This window comes from Embiotoca jacksoni, unplaced genomic scaffold, assembly GCF_022577435.1.
Source record: "Embiotoca jacksoni isolate LCO1_2020_lvr unplaced genomic scaffold, fEmbJac1.0.p SCAF_5, whole genome shotgun sequence".
NCBI lineage: Eukaryota > Metazoa > Chordata > Actinopteri > Embiotocidae > Embiotoca > Embiotoca jacksoni.
The window spans coordinates 18,049,881-18,072,474 of NW_027185403.1; the positions used below are offsets into that span (position 1 = coordinate 18,049,881).

Consider the following 22,594-nt stretch of genomic DNA (forward strand, 5'->3'; position numbering starts at 1 on the left):
CACCTCCTGGTGGCTCTAGCTTCATATTTACCGGGTGTATATTAGTATATTTCTTAAAATGTTAAACTGGTCTTTTCAAGGTGTTTTGCGTTGGACTTACCTGGAAGGGAATGTGTTTTGGATGGATGGGAAGAGTGCCTTCTAGAAGAAGAGGAAGAGGAGGACGAAATAGAGGAGGAAGGGCTTAAGTCTTCTTTGAGACCGAGTTCATCTTTAAGTGAGCTAAACAGCTCTTCATGCCGTTGCATTTGCTGTTCCTCTAATAAGGAGATCTTCCCTCTGCTGCTGGCAGCTGCTGCTGTGACCTGCCCCTGCCCATTCTGTCCTGACCCCAGGACGAGGCCTGTTGCTTGGTTCGTCTGTCCGTGACCTCCCTTCGACCAGTCCATGGAGTTCCGTGACTTTTTCAAAATCTGATGCGGAATCGTTGTTGATGACGATGTGGTCGAAGCAGGTGGTTGCATGGAAGCCGAGGATGAAGAAGGTGCATTTACCATTCTCTTGTCTCCACCTCCCTCTGCTCCTCCTCCTCCTCCACCTCCACCTGTTCCTCCTCTCAGGGCTTCGTTGAAAAGCTGGGACTCCATGGCAGGTCTGTCTGTGGTTGAAGTGGTTGGGGTTTGTTGCAGGTTGTTGTTCGCAGTGCTGCCTTTGGGAATTCCCACCAAGTGGCTCTGGTTTGAATGGCTGGTTAACAGATCTTTCATTTCTTCGTAGGAGCCCAGCGTGTTCTGGACGCGACTGGCCAACGCATCACCTTTATTAGTCTGACAGGAAAAAAGGAAGAAGGGAAAGACAGGAGGGAGGGAGAAAGAGAAGAGTATTAATTAAGCCACCCATTTTTCCATTTCTCCAGGCTTGATGAAAAGCCCTCTTTACTCATCTGGAGAGGAATAGTGAGAGACAGATGGGGGGACCACTCACTAGACATCAGGACGAGATGATTAATTAAATACATGCCACCCTTAAGAGGGTCCAGTCCAGTCTGGAGCTGTAAAATTAATGGGGCAGGAATCATTATTAGCCTGACCCCGGATTCTCAAGCAATCATTGCTTGGAGGACAGTGCCGGCTTTACTGATGTATGACGGTGTAGCACCTTTAGCTGCTACGTGTAATGCCGAGATGTTCCTCAGAATAGCTCAACAGCACCTTTTGTGTCAGTCACTGACAGATTATTTAATGATGAAGCTACATGATTTGATCATTTGGCATTTTTGAAAGGACAAGAGCAATCAGCAGTCTCTGCAGTTCTATATTTGGACTCCTGCATAAAAAATAAAAATAAAAAACACTGAAGAGGTGGAAAAAGTGAAGACCAGTAGATATATATCCCATTCATTGACATGTCTTTGCTACCTGAGCAACTAACTATGAAGCAAACATTTACCAGGAGCCAAGTCTGAATTATGCAAAATCTACAGCCTGTAAATGTGATACTTCATCATAAATTACAGACAAAATTACAAACTTAATTGTACATAACTTTAGTGGTTTGGTCAACAGACTTTCTCAGACATAAAGGCGAGGTCGTTGACAATCTGAATTCAGCTAGTCACCTCTGTGGTACCTGGGAGTGATAGTGTCAAATAAATGTACTGTAGGTTTAAAGGGTGAAACGTGAGAGGGAGTTATCTAATTTTCCAGACAGGGTGAAATTGCCTGTATTTAGAGAGCTTAACGAATTCATGAATAATGAATTTATAAGGAGTGGGAGCTTAACTGCTTTTTGGTAATATTTCTAGAAAGAGCATGAAGTTACACGTAGTAAGAATAAATAAACCTATAGCAGTCGTGCAGATTTGTTGAGGCTGTCAGGGTTGATTTTCAAACTACATTTATTTTCACTGTGCTGTATCTTCACATGCTCGGCCAATAAAGCAGGTTCTTGTAGACAATGACAATGTCGACAATGTTGTTGCCATGACAGTAGACAACGATTCAAATATGGATGTTGCTGCAAAGAAGCTACAAATTCTTAAACTTGAATGCTTCACACGCATCTTCAACCCGACAGCACAACACCTCATCCCTCCTTGACAGTTCATCCTTGGGACAAAGTGAACTTTAGTGCCAAATTAGAATAAATTCCCTCAAGGCGTTCCTGAGATAATGTGGTCATAAGATTGGGACAGACTCACGTGCGGACATACAACTCAAAAGCTTTGGCCCCAGCTGTCAATGGTGCAGAGGCATAAAAATCACAAATCTTGAGTCACATGTAGGCTAAAAGAAAAATAAAAAAGTATCTGATAATGAGCATGATTAATTTGAATCTTCTCCAAAATGCAAGAATTGTGGCTGTGTTCATGTGTCTGTGAGTGGTTTTGTTTTTCTTATGCAAATAGCTCCAAATAATACTATAATAACATGCAACGATCCATAGAGAGGTCTTATTGCTGAGAAGCGAGTTCTGCTTGAGTGAGTGCGTGCGTGCGTGCGTGTGTGTGTGCGCGTGTGTGTGTGTATGTGTGTGTGTGTCACTTCACAACAATACAAATTAGGATAACACCACCCCAGTAGTTGCTCTACTAGAGAGCCATGTCAGCACCATTTGATAATAATTGATATATTGTGGTACCATTTTTTTCATGATCAGATTGTATTTAGTTTATGAATCAGGTGGAATCACAAAACATCAGGAACACTGAACCACGACTAGTCTGAAATCTGACCTACCAAATATTTCCGGATTAATTGATTAGTCTTAACTAAAACAAAAAAGTAAAACAGACAATACAGTGATGCTAGCATCTCTAAGGCATAGCAATACAGTTACTCAAATATGAATTGCAGAATGTTAACATGCTCACCATCTTAACAGATATCAGCTTACCATAATAATTTAGTTTGTTAGCATGCTCATATTTGCTAATTAGCACTAAACACAAAGTACTGGTGAGGCTGATGGGAAAATAGATGGTATTTTGGTATTTGGTCATAAACCAGTTTTAACCTGATCAGTTAAAAAAAAGTCAGGGGATCACCAAAGTCACTAATATCACATTTAGTTTTCATGGGAACCCATCAAATAGTCGTTGAGACATTTCAGTCTGAAATAAAGCGGTGGACCAGTTGGCCGATAGTGCCATCACCAGAGCCACGTTGTTAGTTTGGATAAAAATGCCCATAATTTGTGCTTTACCTCTTATAATCTCTTCTTTTGCATTCAATAACTTGGCAGCTCAAATATTTTTTTTAAATTAATAATTTGTTTCTCAAAATATGGTACATTGTGTATGGTGGAAATTGTACTTTACAGATTAGGGACAGATGACCAACTTGCACAGAACTTAGACCTCATATTGAACGTTCTGCAATGGTTACAAATCATAGATTCACTCTCGTGCCACTCGTCCTAAAATGAGTGATTCTTATCACTCTTGTGTGTGGCACAAAAACCTCAATTCAAGTCTATGTGACTGGAAATGACACTCATGTCTTCACCATATCGTACATTTTTAGACTCCAATAAAGCAGGAAAACCATGAAAACACCTGAAACAGGGCAAAGAATCAAGCCGTATTTACAAAAGATTCATACAAGAAAAGACAGAATTGCATTCAAATAATCTTAACAGATGTAATTTCGGTGTCTACACAAATGCACACACAAACACTACACACCGTGGCGAGCCAAAGTTAGCTGTGAATAAATTAGCCCATCTTTTCTCCATCTCGGGCTCATGAATAAAAGATCTGGTGGCTGAAGAGGAACAGAAAACACATTTACAGAGAGGCAAAATGGAAAACAGAAGAAGGAGAGGATGAATACCTGTGTGTATGCGTGTTTGAATAGATCATCCCAAATAGCTGTTAACGGCATAACGCTCTTTAACAGGATTAGAAGAGGGATTAGCTAATAGCTGACAGAGAGAATGAATACTGGCGAGAGGGAGAGAGAAAGACAGGCAGAGAGTGACGGACACATATAGATGCACAGGTTCTGAGAGAGACGGATGGTGGACAAAAAAATAAGAAAATCAAGAAGACTGCAGGAATGATTTAAGTCCTATAAATCCGACATGTGATAATTAAAAAGGGGTTTGATATGTATTTCTGAAAGAATTCTTCAGTACGTTCAGTTACAGACAGAGCAAGTGCAGTGGGATTGTGTAGACATTGGTAAAGCAAGTGAATTCCATGAAGCAAAGCAAGCATTAAAAAGAAAATGAAATTGTTTGTGTGGCAAATAAATCAGCGGAAAAAAGTAGCAAGGTGTGCCAAAGTCATTTTTCAAGTTTAGCAGCAGTGAGAGATAAACTGTGGAAGTGCATGGAGGAAAAACATTAGTTAGAATGAGCTGGAATGTGAAACAAGTAAACATGCTGTCCTCAGTATGAATGATGCAGTGACCCAACCCCTTTTATCTGAATGATTTTACCTTCAGTTAGTGTTTCCCTGTTAAGTTATTGACTGTAATTAACGAGAAATGTAAAAAAAAAAAAAAAAAAGCCTCTGCTCAGCAGCATATTACCCAGGAACCCCCACCATAATGAACAAATGCTCACAATTTATGTCTAATGACAAAGCTCAGTAGTACTAATGCAAGATGTTTTGCGTCCTGTTTTTTGTCAGGTTGAAAGACCGTCATGCAAAGGACTGAGGACTTCATCCCAACACACAGCTGCATGTAATATTTACAGTTGTACTGTTTCATTAACTGGAAACAGGAGCTTTCCCTATCCTTAAAGGTGCTCTGTGAAGTGTTCTGGTCAACAAGCAAAAGTAGCAAAAGTTTATCTTCTTTTTCTTCTTTTTCCAACATTTGAATGTTTGAGCTTTACTGTGAAAAGTTTAGGCTCTTTTCACATTCATCAGCTGGAGGGGCAAAATTTGTCTGAGCTCATTCAGGCCATGATTTGTGACATCACAAACAGATTTAAAGCCAATCCCTGGTCCAATTCACCTTACACATGTATGATGTGGAACTTTGAAACTTCCAGTGAACATAGACTGAGAATAGATTTTACAGTGACGTAGGAGACATCGTTTGTCCAGCAGTTAAACTTAATATATTTGCGTATGAAGAGATTCTGGAAGTTTTAATGAGTGAGAATGAATAAATGTCATTTTAATGGTTTTCGCAAGATAATCAAGACTCTTTTTTTGTGGAAAAACCATATCAGACACAATTTATTGTTCAAATTACTTGTAGATTATTTGATATACATTTTACGACATGTCTATGGGATATCTTTAACATTTAGTGTTTGTCACCAAAATGCTTGCATATCCTTTTGGTTTAAAAAAAACATTGTACTACTAATGGTCAAATTCTCCACATTGTAGCTTTATCAAGTGTTTTACTTGCCTCATCCTATCCATAACCTCATCATAACATTGACATTCCCCTGATCAGTGTTGGAAGAAGTATTTAGGTGCTTTACTTAAGTAGCAGTACTAATACAACACTTTGAAAATAGTCAAATCCAAGTAAAAGTACAGCATTCAAAACTTTACTTAAGTAAAATAATGTAAGTATTATCAACAGAATGCTGTCAAAGTATCAAAAGTAAAAGTACTGATTGTGTAGTAAAATCTGTTTTATTAGATATGATGTTTTTGTATAAGATCAATATATGTTTGTGTCGCTGTCTTGTGAAAACCATGCATTTTTAAAATGTCAACAAGTTCAGAAAAACTGTCCTGTTTTCAGCTATGTGACATTTTTCAGGTGATTTAAAAGGGTTTTTAAACTGTTTATTTATCTTAAGAAATAAAGTATAGAGCAATATCAATACATGTGTAGATATGATTAATACTGCAATTCTTGTTTGGCAACAGAGTTGGAAAGATATCTAAAATAAGAAAAGGATTTGATTAACATCAACACTTTTTGCATGCACGACAGAATTATTTGACAGCAAAGTCTGTTCTGGGTTATTTGTGCATTTATCTAGATTCTACACTTAGTGTAACTCTGTATTGTCAAATAACTTTTGACAACTGAAATGGTCTTTTCATGCCTTTGCTGAAAGGGGCATTCAAGGTTTTATCAGATTCTTGGGATTGTTACTTAAGCTTTGACGAGAATTTTTTTCTGAATTTGGACAATACTCCATGTAGTTCCAACATTGACAATTATCAAGTCATTAAAGTCCTTTATTTCAGCAAAAATGCCATAAATTTTCTAATTTCAGCCTCTCAATTGTGAATATTTGCTAATTTTCCATTTTTATATAATTGTAAACTGAAATCTGTATCGTTTTGATCATTGGTCAAACAAGGCAATTCAATGTCTTAACTTTTGCTACACAGAACAATGACCAGTATCTTTACTATTTTCTATCATTTCTGTCAAAGCTAAACAGTTCATTGATTATTATAGAAAATAATTGTCAGATGTATTCATGATAAAAATCACTCTTACTGTTCTCCTATGATGTTGGAGGAAAACACAGGGTTTTCTGTTTGTTACCTTAACCCCCCAAAAAATGAAAGAAATGTTACAAAACAAAACTTTACAGAAAACAGCCAAGACATAAACCAAAACGGTTTTTCTTATAAATGCTGTTTGCTCCTACATCATTTACAAGAATGCAGGAAGATAGAACAAGCCAACAATGTTTTTATTTGGATGGAACCACTATATTTTTTAAACTACTTATTGCACACACCACCATCATGATGCTAGCAGCAATAGTGGTGTCTGAAATGTCACGCAGGCCAGCCCACAGTCACCGCAGCTCTCTCCTCACACAAATCTTGACCTCACCTCGACACCGTTAATTAGTTGGGAACAATTAGTTGGCGTGTGGAGGCACCGAGGATCGGATTCATTATCAGAACAACCTCTCATTTGCTTCCACTGCCCCCGAACCGCGAGCAGCTTCTTAGTGAGAAGCCCTCGTGTCCTCTGCGTTCAGACACAGCAGCAGCGAAACACATTCTGTCAAGAGTCAAAGCCGGTCTGTCCCAAGGTCGATACACTTGGCGGCATAACCAAGTGTTGAAGTGCCCGGCGGTCGCAAATGAGAGTTAACAAACCAAAATCAATTTTATACACAGGGGCAGCAGGGCGGCCGTGGACTTCATCATGGCTGGTTCACTTTCCGCTAAAGAAGAAACAAAATGATGACGTCTGGAGCACCAGAACAAAACCTTGTGTCCACGGGTACTACGCTGAAGGGGAGAGAGCAGGAGGAAAAAACATGGTTTCATCATCAGTTTTATCACGCACAAAATAAAATGGTAGGAAACATGTTTGGATTACTGTTGGTTGGCCATAACAATGCCATTCAACTGATTGCTCGCACAAGGCAAGATGATTTCATGTGAGCCTAAATCACAAAGCGGGGCAGCTTCGGAGGAGAGCGGCCCATCCTCACTGATTAACATGTCGTAAATTCACCCCGTTTGCCCAAATGAAATTCTGGTGTCAGGTATGTCCACTTCTCGTCCCACAGAGATCAATCAAAACTTAACAGCGAAATATAAAACTGTCTCTTGAACAGCAATGAGAGAGCGCTCGGTGTAAAGAATCACAGCTCAGCCAGGATGTAAAGATGAGAACCTGCGGCTCGTCGCCTTATAACTTTTTGTTAGCTTGTCTGTCAGTCCAGAAAAGTAGTTGCCTCTTAATTGACATTTGTGGAATTGATAACAAAAAATTTAGAATGATAAAAAAAATAAAAATAAAAATAAAAAATAAAAAATTGGGTGGAAAATAGATTTATTCACCTTCTTTATGAGACTCGGCTGAGAATTACTGTAATATAGAGTTGGAAAACACGAATAGCCTAGCGAGCAAGTGGAACGAGCTTACATTAGCATGGCTCTCTTTCAAAAACCTCCTGCCTCGAAATATATGAACACCACTGAAGCCCACTAATTATTAATCGTATTTCCTTTTCAATGATTGTACACAGGAAATAACAAAAACATCAATAAAATGTCATTATTTCTTGACAAGCGTTGAATTTGAAGCACTCAAACACAACACAACAATCCTCTCAACTAACTCTCAAAAAAGTATTTAAAAGTACAATTGTTATCTATCATTTGCTCTTACTTTGTACGGTTCTCCAAACAGGTTGAATCCAGTGGAGAACAGGTCTTCATCCTGTTGGACCTCCTGGTTCCTCCTCTCCCACTCTCTCCTCTTCAGGGCGCTGCGCTCCGACTCCAGATGACTGGAAAGACACAAAGGGAAAAAGCTCGTTAGCGTCCCCCTCTGAGGCCGACACACAGCCTGCCACTGATCAAACCCGCTGCTTTTTAATGAGTATCGCTAACAAGTCAGTTTAGGAACTGCAGAGAGCTTTGGCTCAAATCATTTCCCCTGCACTGTGATCAGAGTCGTCAGGGAGCTGGTAAAGAAAAATAACAGGGTACGTCATCTCATTGCGCTTTCTGAAAATGATTCAAAGCAAAGAAGAAAGAGAAAAATGTGGAAAATCCTGGCACAAGCTTTAACATGACATCAAGAAAAAAGGATTTCAATAAAACAATAATTCAACAAGAGCTGTCAGTAGAAATAACCAAAACTTAAATGAAATGGTTTATTTAAGATTGCTAATGATATTTCGACATGGGAAACTTAGTTCCGTGAAATATCTCTGGAAATAATTCAGTTTACTGTTTCCATCCAATACAGGCCTGCTGTTTTCCACTGAAACTAAAACCTGATAAATAAACTGTGTCCTCAGTGTTGTTCTAACAGTTTCAAAGATGAGGATTTTTTTTTTAAAGTTTAATAAGCAGTTATTTTTACTCAGGACTTTTGAATGCATTCCAAAAGTCTTCTGTTTGATTTCCAAAGACTCCTTGATCTTCAAACCCCCATAAAATATTTAATCCACAAAATTACTGACACTTAAATGTAAGTCATCATAACTTTGTACAAGCTGTCAGGGTTTACTTTTCTGTGCCTCGTACATAGTATTTGCAAGAATATGCTTGATTAAGGAAGAAAACAAGTTTTCTGACCAGCAAAGGTCCTTCAAAGTTCTTGAAGAATATATGAAGAAACTAGAATACTTGATCCATAGTGTTTGAGGCTGTGAGGCAATAAGCTTTACTTAGCATCAACCTACAGAGTGGAAGCTGGCTGACCTAACCTAGCTTGTCCAAAATTAAAGACTTCAGCACCCCTGTTTTATTAAGCCTTTTTATTTCATGTCATGACAAGCATGACTGTATGTGGTTTTAAGAGGAGTTATGTGGTGTATTTCTTGATAAAACAAGTTTGCCCCTTCGCCAAACACATCCCTATATCTGATTGTTGTCAACCAAGGAATAGTTAGGTTTCATACTAAAACCACAAACAGTTGTTTTTACATAGGAGATGGATTAAGCAAATGAGATACAGTTTGTTAGTTCGTGAGTTTTAGACTGGCAGAAGTATTTGTTTTAACTCTGGACAGAACCAGCTGCAGCCCAGTAATTAAAAAACAAAACAATCAAATGAACATATTTCCAAGAAATATTCCTGTCTACAGTCTGTTATATTTGTAAAAGGCATTAGGGATGACAGAGGTTAAAGTATGTCCACCAATAAATACTGAACTTAAATTTCAGTAAAATTCCTGAATTGAATAATGAATGAACACAGTTTGTGAGCGTAACACACAAACTCACAAAGGAGGAGGATTAAATAGTCTGCTCCTGCTACAATATTAGCCTGAGCACAAAAAGGCAACTTTTTCACAGTTTCCTATTTCTAGTAAGGTTAATATGATGTAACATATGCCATTAGCTGGGTAGTTTCATTCATGAGTGCATTCATTTTTAACATAGGTGGGCCCAATGGGGATTGAGCTCCTGATCCAGGCAGTGTTTATGGCATCCTGTACCCACTGAACCACTTGAGAGGGCAGATGTTATTTGTGTCCTGTCACGGTGTCTTGGGCTGGATCCCAATAAAAATTTGCTTCTAATCTTCTAACATACATTACTGCTAGTAGTTAACTATGGTTTTCTATCCTGAGAGGCAGAAGGATTGCTCGACTCTTGTGTTTTAAAATATCAAAACATTGAAAATGTGAGACAGCTGACAGTAAACAATGATAGGAACGACTGGAAGCAAGGGCGACTGGTCTGTGGGGACTACGGAGTGACGAACCCCTGGTTTTTGGAGCATTTTTCTTACATAACCAAGTATTTTTAGCAAAAAAACCTTTAGCTGCACAGTTACTGATTCACCCTGCCCTCCTAAACTTTTTCAGTCACCAGGCTCCACTGAGAAATCTACAAGCTGGCAGGCAAACTCAGATCTCAGAAGCACAAAGTAATGTGTGAGTGTGTGTGAGTACACGTTGCACGCGTGAGGCTGTGGCCTGCCGACCCAGGAAAGGGCATCCCGTTTTACCACATCCACTGCTGAGAGATGAGACACGCCGGCTAATTAGTGATCAACACAATTAAAAGAGACGTTCTCTTTTTCTCTACCAGACCTTGCCTTACACATTTAATCTATCAGCAAGATGTGAGTGGGAGGGAGAAAGAGCGGAGAGGCAATGAGAGAAGAGAGAGAGAGGGAGAAAAAAAAAAAAAAATCGGAGACCCATGGGAGGCAAAAAGACCCAGTTTCAGGGCAACCGACAGTTTCTTTAAAAGGAAAGAAGAATAAGAGAATGATGAAAGACAGAGTGGAGGGATGGGGAGAGGAAGGTATAATAGGAAGAAGGGAGGAGCAGAAAGTAAGAGAGCAGTGGGAATACCAGACAAAATGATTGACAGGTTAGGTGTTTGTGTGCATGTGTGTGTGTGTGTGAGTAACAGCAATGTACGTAGATGTCATCATTGTGTGCGCTGGGACTGCTGGTTGACATGTGCATTGTCTGTCAGTGCAGAAAGATAACTGACAGAGCTGTCACTACGACAAACACACACGCGTGTATATAGCCGGCACACCAATATACACAGGGCTGCAATCCCATGTGACAGATCACTGTCTGTGTCTCCCTCTGTCACACGCTAGACATTCACACGGAGGGAATCAGGTCAGCCGAGGTAATTAACACATCCAGGGTCTATTTCCCAGCGTGTGGCAGGAGTGCGGCACTACCTGTCCACACAGGTTAGCCTTTTACTTGGGCTTTGTCACTTGAATTTAACTTGCTTTTTCCTCACAGGTTTTTGAACCATAGTACTGTGGTCAACTAGGTCAGGAAGAAACTTGGACAAAAAGAGAATCGCTATATTAAAGGTCATGTTGGAGATGTGTAATACAAAATCAAAGTTGTATGATAGTATATACAGTATAAAAAAAGGAAAGATTATGTAACTTTTATGTACATTTCCTCTGTACAAGTGTGCTCGACATTAGTGTCAACGTCGTCAGCCACAGCATAGCCTCGGCTATGGGGTACCAGATTAGTAGCGGAGCTATTGAAATAACAGGATTAAATCACAGAATGTATATAAAGATGAATGATATGTCAGCACGCCAGCATTGAAGCCAATTATTTCAATTGCCCTGCAGCCTGGTTGCAATATACTATGTGATACAATAAACCCCACCTCTTCCAAATCTACTACAAATTGTTTTTTTCCCCCAAACATGGTTTCTGTCATAATAAGGCTCATATTAAGTTGATAACTGCAAAACAGTTTTTTCTTCTGATAAATTTGTTTTCAACAAAACGGTTTCACGTCATATTCGACAGATACCATGAATATAGTTGGGAATGAACACGAGAAGGTGGGAGGACTGTTACTTTCCTTGACCATGTTATGTATAATTGTGTATTTAGAAACACAAAATGTTTTGCAGTAAATTGTGCTCAGCGATATTCTGTCGATTATGTTAAGTTTTACGTTGAATTCAATGGCTCCATAAACTGCCATTTAACTTCTCTCACCAAATACAAAGTCAATATGGTGTCTTTTGCTAAATTCATGTCAATATAATTAGATATTAGACCTCAAAAAGCGGTTTATTTAGTGGCGTTTCTGCTTTGAAAGAAAGGCCTGTGGGGAAGTCAGGTTATCACTGTGGATGGGCGTATTGTCCTCAGGTTCTCAGTCAGATTGAGTCAGATCCACCACTTGCTCCTCCCTGCTTCATCCAAATATGGTCACTTCTGTCTCCAAAAATGTAAGATGTCAACAGCCTATATGCTGAACTCAAGGCTTAAAAACAGCAGTTCACACAACCATGGATCTTCATCCATCACAGGCTTGCTTCCATTGTTAACATAAAATACAAATGGTAGTTGCAAAATTGTATCATATTGAATCTCCATCTTCATCTTTATATTCAGTTTTTGATCATATCACATTGACCAAACGGAGGTGGCAGTGGCCTGTTAAAATACCTGCGTTTGGAAGAAAGTCAGGAAGAAAGAAAGAAGCCTGATGGATATACAGATGGACTGGATTGGTGGGGATTAATAGCAGTGGTGATATCAGCAGTGGGCAAACTGTCACTGTTAATATTTCCTGTGAATGAAAATGTAGTGATGGCAGCTTTCTTTCCTACCACTCTGCTCTCCGTCTGTGTGTAAATGTTCATGTGTGCTTGTGTGTGTGTGTGTGTGTGTCCTGAAGTTATGCTGATAGTCAGAGTAAGCTCTGGGAATTTAATCTCAGCAGAGCTATGCTGTGCTCCCCTGATAACTAAATGCACACCCACACACACACACACACACACACACACACACACACGGACCAATGTCTAACTGAGCCTCATCATTTACTTTCACTGCACAGAATTTCAGTCCCTCTCTTCCTTGCTCAGCATTTTACCACAGTCCCCTTAAGCAAGGCACTGAACCTGCAACTCAGCAGGCTGTAGTGATGGCACTTGTTTGGTGGAGATGTAGATTCCTGGAATGAAGGTTTGTTCAGGGGTTATCACGGGGGAAATTGATTATCATACTAGTAGTACCAGAATACATAAAAATTGAAGATGACATTTTGGTTATTAATTCATATGCTCAAATGGCACATGTGTATAGAAACTATGGGATTTGGTTTTATTTGTTATATTTATTCAAATGATATAAAACAAATCCCTAACACTTAATGCCAGTAAAAACTGAAAGCTGTTTCCAACATACTGCACAGCAGCCAGATGTTGAAGCTGGTCAGTGGTTTGAGTTGAACAGGAGTTGATGTTTCTGTGCTCTGTCGTCAGTAGGAAGAAAGGCTCCAGTCTGCGTATGTCATCAAGAGAGTTTCTGGAGCTGCTTCATTGAAAATCAACTGGAGCCTGACTTTGCGGACTCATGCTGCATTTGTGTCTTATGGGAATAACTGTCAGAGCAGTTCAAGGCAGCCGTTTGGAAATATATTCCAACTTGTTTGAAGCCATCAAGACATTTTGAGCAAAGCTTTCTGTACATATTGGTCATTTGCAATCAGCCTTTCTAACATCAGTTTTGTGCCGATGCTGCTGGGGCCTTTTACAGTCATAGTTTCGATCATATCCTTCCTCGTTAGATGAGAAGTATTTGTTTTAACCGTAGTGAATGCATCATTTATTATTATTTTAGTTAAAAGGGCACATTTATTCGATCTATTTGAAGCACGAATAGCCACAATACTGGACAATGATTGGCTGACAGCATTCAGCAGCTCTGCTAATTTACATGAGATTCAAGCATGACAGAAAAGACCTTGTAAACAAATAAAATCAGCATGCATTCAGCTCAGCAGAACACTTAAGTTGCACTTGTGTTGGCTGACTGGCATCAACTCCATAATCCATGTGTCACAATAGTTGGCTCATTAACAAACTGTGTGGCAACCAACTGACAAGCAATTCACAATAATTAATGCAGATTCAACCAATCTGTGAAACATTTGTAGGAGTTTGAAATTTGGCCAAATTCCTGCAATTTATCTGCAATGAAATTACTCAAAAGAAGCTCTGCTGAGGGTGTTACAGCATAAAGTCAGCCTTTCCAAACAAAGTAGCCTTATCAGCAAAATATAACTCATTATTTACAGTCAGCAGGGCTCTTCAACCTCTCCCCAACTGGCTAAGTGACATTTGTCTGGGAAACACTGCAAAACCCAAAGAAATAGGGTTTATGGGAAATGTGGTCTCATCATGAAAATCAAGTTGCCAATTGACACGTCTCTGCGTCAGTCTAATCATACAGCTCCCCTGAAAGCCTACTTTGAGACATTCAGGGAGAGCCCTAAAACATTGTCCATTTTTGTAGTCATGGGTCATAGATTTCAATTTTTTTTGTACAATAAACTTCCTGAAGTAAATAATAATATTAGAAAAAAAAAAAAAAAGTCAATGTTGCGGGCTCACTTCCGAGCATTTGTCTCCACTAATAATCATTGCTGTGTCTATTCTGTTGTGTCCATCCACACGTGACGGCGCTGCACTCAAATCACCAAGTTTACGTTGCCATTGGAAATGTTCTTCAGAGAGGCAGATGTCACTTAGGTCAGCTGCCTGCTTGCTTTTAATGGTTGTAAATCAAACTTTTGGATAGAAAAGGATACGATAGAGAAAGTGAATAAAAAGCCAACGAGACTGCAGTTGACTGCGCTGTCGCACATTCCCATGTGCACTTGCAGGTGATGTGTAGTCGCGGTGTACACTGGAAAACAGGGCTCCCACAAAAGCTATCGAGTCATTCGAACCCTGTTTACATGAGATTTATACACCCCTTCAGTTGTAAGAGATTGCACCTTGATTTTGTGCATACATGTGTTGAATTAATATTTTCTGAAAGCATTTAAAGCACTTACAGAAGCTGTATCTTACAGTATGTATTCTATATGGTACTGCACCTCTCTAAATCCTTTGTTTATTCCTTGATACCAAGTGTCTCAAGCCTAAATGATCTGCAAGCCAGTTAAACTCACCATCCCCTCATCACCTTGCCAAGATCTCAATACTGGAACACCAAGATGTGTTCAGCTGGTGGATTCTTTAACAGAAGAGAGTGCTGGAGTTTCTGTTTGCAGAAAGTGTAAAATCCCCCTGTCAGTGAACACAATGGAGCTTTGTTGGTGTTCACAAAACTGCCGATCACGTTTGTAAAGCTGATGAGAGATTCTGTTTTTGTTTTACTTCAAAGTTGAACCCACGCTTTCATTAGTGACACCTCCTGCCAGCAATGAAGTAATTTGCTTTAAAATAAATCATCTTATTAATCTATTGCTTGTATAAATGAAACGCCACTGATAATTATACCTTTAGCTCGAGTGCTGTTATAAAAAGTCCTTCATATTTTCATTCTTTGTATTTTGTTTAACCTGCATTTAACCAGGCAGCTCAATTAGGAATAATCCTTGAATGTGTTTGTGAAGTGTGTGTGTGTGTGTGTGTGTGTGTGTGTGTGTGTGTGTGTGTGTGTGTGTGTGTGTGTGTGTGTGTGTGTGTGTGTGTGTGTGTGTGTGTGTGTGTGTGTCTGCGGGGGGTGGGCAGTGAGGGGATGAGGGGGTAGAATGAGTGTTTTGGAATGACAGGGAGAAGTGAGGGGGATAATGAGAGGAGGAGGAAGAGGAGGAGAGGGGGAAGGAGAGGAATAGCTGTCAGGCACCAGACAAAAGCTTTGTTTGAAGTGTCAGTTCAACGACGCACATTTTGTGTGTGTGTGTGTGTGTGTGTGTGTGTGTGTGTGTGTGTGTGTGTGTGTGTGTGTGTGTGTGTGTGTGTGTGTGTGTGTGTTTTCAGGTTTGTGTGTTCATTCAGACAGCATTAAACATCAGAGAAATATCAGCAGGCATTCCTGGATAGACAGAGGAGAAGAAGAAGAAGACGAATGCCATCAGTGTGAAAATATACAGCTTTAAGCTCTCTGTATGTGGATGGATGGGGGGGAAGGAGGATATCAGAAATCATTGCTTTGTGTGTTTGTGTGTTTGACATGAGAGCAGGTATTATAATGAGACACAGCCTTCAAACACATTGTTACCTTCTGGCTTTGTTTTCATGCACATCACACAAACCTGTGTATTTGACACTGATGGATAGATAATAGACCGAGATCGAGGACGGAGCAGGTACAACAGAGGGCTTTGGTGCTTTGTGGAGCAACACACAAACATATAGAAATCACACAATATGTAAATGAGTTATCTCATTTACATTCGCACAGACTTTCTTAGTGTTTGTTTTTTGTCTTCTGTTTGCGCTTGGAATACAGTGAACTTAAATCTGGCTTTTTAATCATTTGTTTGTTTCAGAAACAGCCGAGAAACCATCAGAGGCGAAAGCTACGAACACCAAAAAAAACTCTGTCTCAACAGTTTTTAACACCTTACATCAAAACGAACTATTACATAAGCCATGCTGTTCAGAATCTGAATGTATTGTTTACTCTGTTGAAGGTAGCTATTGATTTACATTCATTCTGTGAAGTATACATTTGCGCTGGAGTTCGTAGATCAGTCAGCCAGAGTGGTGTGAATGTTGCTAGCTAGACACAGCTAGTGTTTCCACAGTTGGATGATAAGTGTTTGAATAAAAACAATACGAGTGAATAACATGAGGCTCTACTTTGGCAGCCCGCCAAGGTAGATTAAAATGACTGGCTTCAACTCATGTAAATCTCACACCTGTCTGAGTAGCATGTTCTGTTGTACACAGCTGCCTAGTTAACGTCTACCAACAGGCTATAAATTGTATGGTTTACTAATAGGCGGCATGCAAGATGTTTAAGGGACATCTGTAAATTGTAGTGTTACGATAGTCTGCATGCGAGGCATTCGGGGGACATCTGTTAATTGTAGCACTTTCAAATAGTCTGCATGTGAGGCATTTAGGATACATTGTAAATAGCTACAGAAAATCATCTGCGTTGCACTCTCCCCTTTCAAATTGCACAAGTCTCTGCATACGCACATTGATGTAGCTTGAGAAGGAAGGCCTGGGGCAAAAATTTGTAAAATGAATATAACTTGCAGTACACTGTAGACAAGAGAGACATTTAGTGACACCAGTGCGCCAACAAAGGCCGGAATGAAGAAAACTGGTGGACATGGCCTCAAGATATTAAAAATAATCTGCACCATTCACACATTTGCTAGATCTTGAGGTGAACTGGGCTGAATGACAATATACGTGACTACATGTTGTAACCTTTTAAAGTCACTTCACCACAAGTTTTGAGAGCGATTCTTTAAGATATGTACCTCAAGTACCATTGACATGTGACTGAAGTGTCACATTTACAGTAAAATACAATTTCTTCAGTGACTTTGAAACACGGGAGGCAGAAAACCACTAAAAAGGTGTGTGTGCTGAAGTATTAAATGATGTGTCTCTATCATTGTAGGTACTTTAACATAATGGCTTTTGGGGCCCAGTAAAAAAAAAATGACAAGAGAGAGAGAGGAAGAGGGAGATAGACAGAGAGCGAAATGCTGAAGTGTGTGTGATACAATGAAAACAGGCCACTCAGGCACATTTCCAAGTGCAAACACTTTTGACTAGAATCATTGTCAGAGCTAACACAGACTCTGGTGACTCTACAGGCCGATCTCACGCCACCACCCACCCCCTCCGAGCCCCACATTCAAGAAATCATTGTAAATGTCCGAAATGACCCTTCTGTTCTTGGTACTACGATCAGATTCATGATAACATGGCTTCTTAAAATGTATCAACACTTTGAATTATTTATGTGTATGTCAGATATTTCTACAGTTTTCCAGTGTTAGAAGACAGAAAATGATTAAAAAAAAAAAAAAAAAAAAAAAACTAATTTAAAGTTTGATTATCTCTGGAGTCTTTTCATCTTATTCCAACTGCACATCAGTGATGCTGACCTATTATTCTTTATTCTTCTTTCAGAATACAGAAGAGCATTGTCAAAGAAGTGTGATAATTCACAGCTAAGCTGTGAAGATTCATACTGTTTGCATTAATAATGGAACATGTATTCCTTTTATTAATCAGGTGCTGCTGAATGATGGCCCAATAAAATGTAGGAAAAGATTTTCATGAGTTTTGTAAAAAAGCAGTAAGTGAGTGGAGAGGGGTCTTTAAGCATGGCTGAATAACTTTCCTTTTCCTCTGCATTACTTAGGTGATGAGTGTGGCTGAATGTATCAACATGTTACTTAGATGATTGTCAGCATTAGTAAATGAACTATCATTACTTTGAATGAGACCATGGTTTAAATTTTCCAAACACTAGAGGCCAATATATGCACACTTTTCACACACACTTTGAAATACATACTTCTGCAGGTACAAAGACTGCAGACTTTATGCTGAATGTACCCGTGAGACCACAGATTTGTCCTTGAAATCTCGAGCGAGGTTGTTTGGTTTCAGAGTAAACAGGACTGTATAATGGTTGCATTCAACAGATCAGTCTTCAAATGTGTATGAGTATACGTGTGTGTTCACGTACTTTACATTCTGATACCAGAGTTAAGAAGCAAAGCATCAGTTTCAACTTTTAAAATGAAAAAGTGAAGGAATCATACCTATTTCAGTTAAATGTTTATTAAATGAAATAAAAACTGAAATAATTAGTTGATGAACGGATCAGTCAGACTGAAAATGAGTTGTATTTTGATGGTCCTGTCTTTTTCAATCAAGATGTTAAGCAAGACTTTATGAAAATTTAATGAAAGTTAATATTTTGGGTGGAGACGGAGGGTGAACCCGATGTTTACATTTTTTTGAAAAGCAGGACTCTCTCCACAATCATAAATATTTTCTTTGAACTCACATTTTGACTTGAAATAAACGTTCAACACCCACACAGATATCTCAAACAAGGTTTATTGAGTTGGTAGAATTCATTACACCGTGACTAGAAGAGGCAAATCATAAAGATTTAAAGGTGAAAATACTGCAGAGCCCATTCGTTGGCTTCTGTTTCTACTGCTTCTCCACTGCCTGTACGGGTGAACAGCAACTGACAGCCGTTCATAAAACTCATGTCAGGTAAGTGCATATCATTGCCTGCGTCCTGGTGTACATGGACGACGTAAAGTAAAATAGTGACCCACTTATATAAACATGAATGGTAAAAGTTGCCAGAAACTCCGCAGGGAACCTCCAAGCATTTACTTGAGTTTAAACATTAACACCTCATATTCTTGTTATCAAAATAATATATAACTTCAAGTAAATCAAAAAAGTCACATTAGCAAACCAAATTAGCCACATATATATCTGTCTGTCTGTTGTTCGTAAACCAATCATATATGGACTCAATAAAAACTAAAATAAAGAAATGAAGTAACCTGTGTTGTGATTTGGTGCTATCTAAATAAAATTGAATTGAATTGAAATGTAAATTAAAATGAAAAAAAATTTGACTTTTACCTGCTTACCATTAAAAAGTCCAGACTACCCTCCCTAAAGTCAGAGGGAAAATACATACAGTAATCCTCAACCTTTACCCACTGATAAAATACAGCCTTTAAAATTTCACTGGGTCCAATATCTCAGATGTGAGGATTCGCTCCTTTTATCTCAATATCTGACTGTTGGTCAGAAAACATGAGAATTTGATGTTACCTCGGACTAAAAATGAACTGAGAGACTAGCTAATAGTAAAAATAACAGTTACAGCCCCAATAGAAACAAGTGAAATTGCCAGACCCAGCCTGCGCTGTGATACATGATCAGCATTCATTTTTATAGATCAAAAACAGTTTTTTTTTTCACTTCTTGGTTTCATTGAATTACCAACAGTTATCTTCACATTACCATCAATGCTAAAATGTTTTGCGGACTGCTTCACTTTATCCTCTGCCTTCACCCTGATTTCCTCACAGGCTCACAATGAACTTTGATTACACCCAGCAGCGCTAATGTTTGACGCTACAGAGGGCTGCTTCCCATCATCAGATTTCAAGACTCCTTTCCGCTCTGCCTTTGATGTGTAAGTCCCAAGTCTGCCTGGAGGGTATTTTCGTGTGGCAGCGGGCCCAGTGACTTCCAAACCGAACCCAAAAAGTGATGTAAATCACTGGGGGGAAGTGAGTGTGCAGCAGCAACAATGACACTGTAGTCCTAACATATAAATGTGCCATTGCAATTATTTCACAGGAAGAGGCACAAAAGACAACAGACACAAAATCATAAATAATGGTGTAAAGAAAACCACTGATTGCTCACTGTTGCCTTTTGAAAAGAAAACTGATTGTTCCCTGATTGGCCAGATCAGTGATAAGAGCCTACTTTATCTCCTGATTTTCACCTGATAATGAGGGATTAATAATTTAACACACACTTAAAAAGCACTCTTCCCAGACACACACACACACACACACACACACACACACACACACACACACACACACACACACGTGTCCATAGTTAATCCGCAGACTATTAGCTGATGAGAAAGAATTAGCGTTTGCTAAATTAGTTAATTAGATAATGAATGAACACAGTTAACTACATCCTGTATTCTATGAAATCCGAGCAGAGACAGAGCAAATTATCAGATAAGAGGTTCCAGAAGAGGACAAAAGATGTGGGGAGCACACCAAGACAAAGAGAGAGTCAAGACTGAGGCATCTGGTGACGTTAATGTTTGCCTCCAAATGCTCCGAGAGCCGAGCTCTGGAGACTCAGAGTGGCTAAAACAAACACACGCACATGTACACGCTCGCGTGCGGTATCCCTCACTCCCTCACCGTCTTTTTCAAAAACACTCATTAGGAGGTGTTCATGCACTCTTACTCACGGGCACACAAATATCCCACATACACATCCTTTTCTCTCCCACAGCTTTTTCTTATTATCTGTTGTCTCCATTCAGTTCCTTCGCTCGCGTACTTTCTGTTATTTCTTTTGCAGATGTCCCGTCATGGAGCTGCATGTCTCTGCCCTGCGCTTGTCGTCTCCACCAACAGTTCTTCTCTTCTATCTCTATGCTGTCCTTTTCTCTCTCTACTCTCCTCTCACCCCAACCGGTCGAGGCAGATGGCCGCCCACCTCTGAGCCTGGTTCTGTCGGAGGTTTCTTCCTGTTAAGAGGGAGTTTTTCTTCCCTCTGTTGGAGGTTTTCCTCCCTTAAAGAGGAGTTTTTTTTTCCCTCCTAGCTTATGTGGGAATTGTTGAATTGTTGGGTTTCTCTGTATAATATTGTAAAGTCTTCCTGTAAGGACTTTAATGTGTTAAGTGCCATGAAATAACCTATGTTGTGATTTGGTGCTATATAAATAAAATTGAATTGAATTGAATACACTCATGCTACAAGAACACACACACACACACACACACACACACACACACACACACACACACACACACACACACACACACACACCACGATAAGGAAACAATGTTCGACAGGCAGTTTATCATGAGGGCAGGAAGAGACAGAAAGATTATGGAGTCTATCCCCGTATTCACAGACTCATAAACACTGTGTGTGCATGTGTGTTGTGTGTCTGCACGATTTCCAGAGGAACTTGTAATTTTTGGGAGATTAAATTTAGATCAGGTTGTCATCAACTTTACATCGTCGTGTATGTGTTTATGTGTGTGGATAATTTTGTACATATGTGCGTGTGTGTTTCTCCACATCTAATGACATTATGTTTGTTAATATCTCCATCATAATCCCTGTGCTTTAATCTCTCTCACTTACATTTCCGCATATATACCCCTCCCCCCCGCCTGCCCCGTGTGTGTGTGTGTGTGTGTGTGTGTGTGTGTGTGTGTGTGTGTGTGTGTGTGTGTGTGTGTGTGTGTGTGTGTGTGGGCCTGTTAATTTCCACAGTGAATGCAGTGTTTAAGGCTGTTTACATGTTAATGAGATCTGTCACCTAGAACATAATAGCTTTACTAATGTAATCACAGCCATTATCATGCTTATGATCTCTGTCTCAGACATTATTGCTGATGTCACATGCTTGTCAATGATGCTGGGATCCTCTGACAGTGTCCCCCACACTTCCGTAATGCACCGGTCGTTCGCACGCCGCTGACATTTCCTGTGCTTCCTCAGTTGAGGAATTATGTGATTTTGACAAATCAAATTGAAAAGACAGCCGTGTAATCCTCACGCTTTAATCTCGCACATTTACATGTGTGTGCATGACCACGTACACACATTACATACGTTTGTGTGTGCGCGCCTGCATGTATGACGTTTCCTGTGGTTCGCATGTTCATAGAAATACTGTCAAAGTTTGTGTTTTATAAAGACGAAAAAAACACAACAAACGTTTGCAAAAGTCGATTCATAAATTGAAATTTTACTGAACATCTGCAAGTCAGAAACTTTTAGCTTTGATAACATAGCCTACTTAAGAAGTACAGTGTAGCACGTCTGATGTTGTAAAACTGATAAATATTGATACTGTATGCATAAATACATTAGACTTTCCTTAGACAGACATTTCTCCTTTGCTTCTTTTACAGAGGTTTGTTAAGCTACAGTAGACGGCGGACAATTCTGTCCTTAAATTAAAATCTTAGCAGGAAACACATCCACAAAGATTACAGGGAGTCACAACCTGGTGGGTCTTCAGCAGAAAGGTTTCCCATTTTCAACCTGAGAAAAACATGATGGCATTTGTTTTCGTATTCCTTTTCGACAATCCAATTATAATGTTTTGTTGTTGTTGTTGTTGTTGGGTCATGATGGCCCAATAACACAGTACTGCTGTGGTATCTATTTATGTAGCAACACAGACAATCCAATCTTACTTGGAAGTGTTTTATGATAAAAGGCAGAACGGAAAATGAGTCACACAC

The 22,594-nt window shown here is 39.4% G+C and overlaps 1 protein-coding gene across 1 annotated transcript in view; it reads right to left on the bottom strand.

The window, feature by feature from the left end:
• The window catches only part of aff2 (AF4/FMR2 family, member 2), a 149,691-nt gene that overhangs the window by 101,699 nt on the left and 25,398 nt on the right, over positions 1-22,594 (bottom strand). Inside the window, exons 2-3 of the mRNA XM_069170446.1 lie at positions 8,013-8,133; positions 101-767 (exon numbers count right to left, since the gene is read on the bottom strand). Of these exons, the coding sequence (XP_069026547.1) occupies positions 101-767; positions 8,013-8,133 (788 nt within the window). The remainder of the gene's footprint in view (positions 1-100; positions 768-8,012; positions 8,134-22,594) is intronic.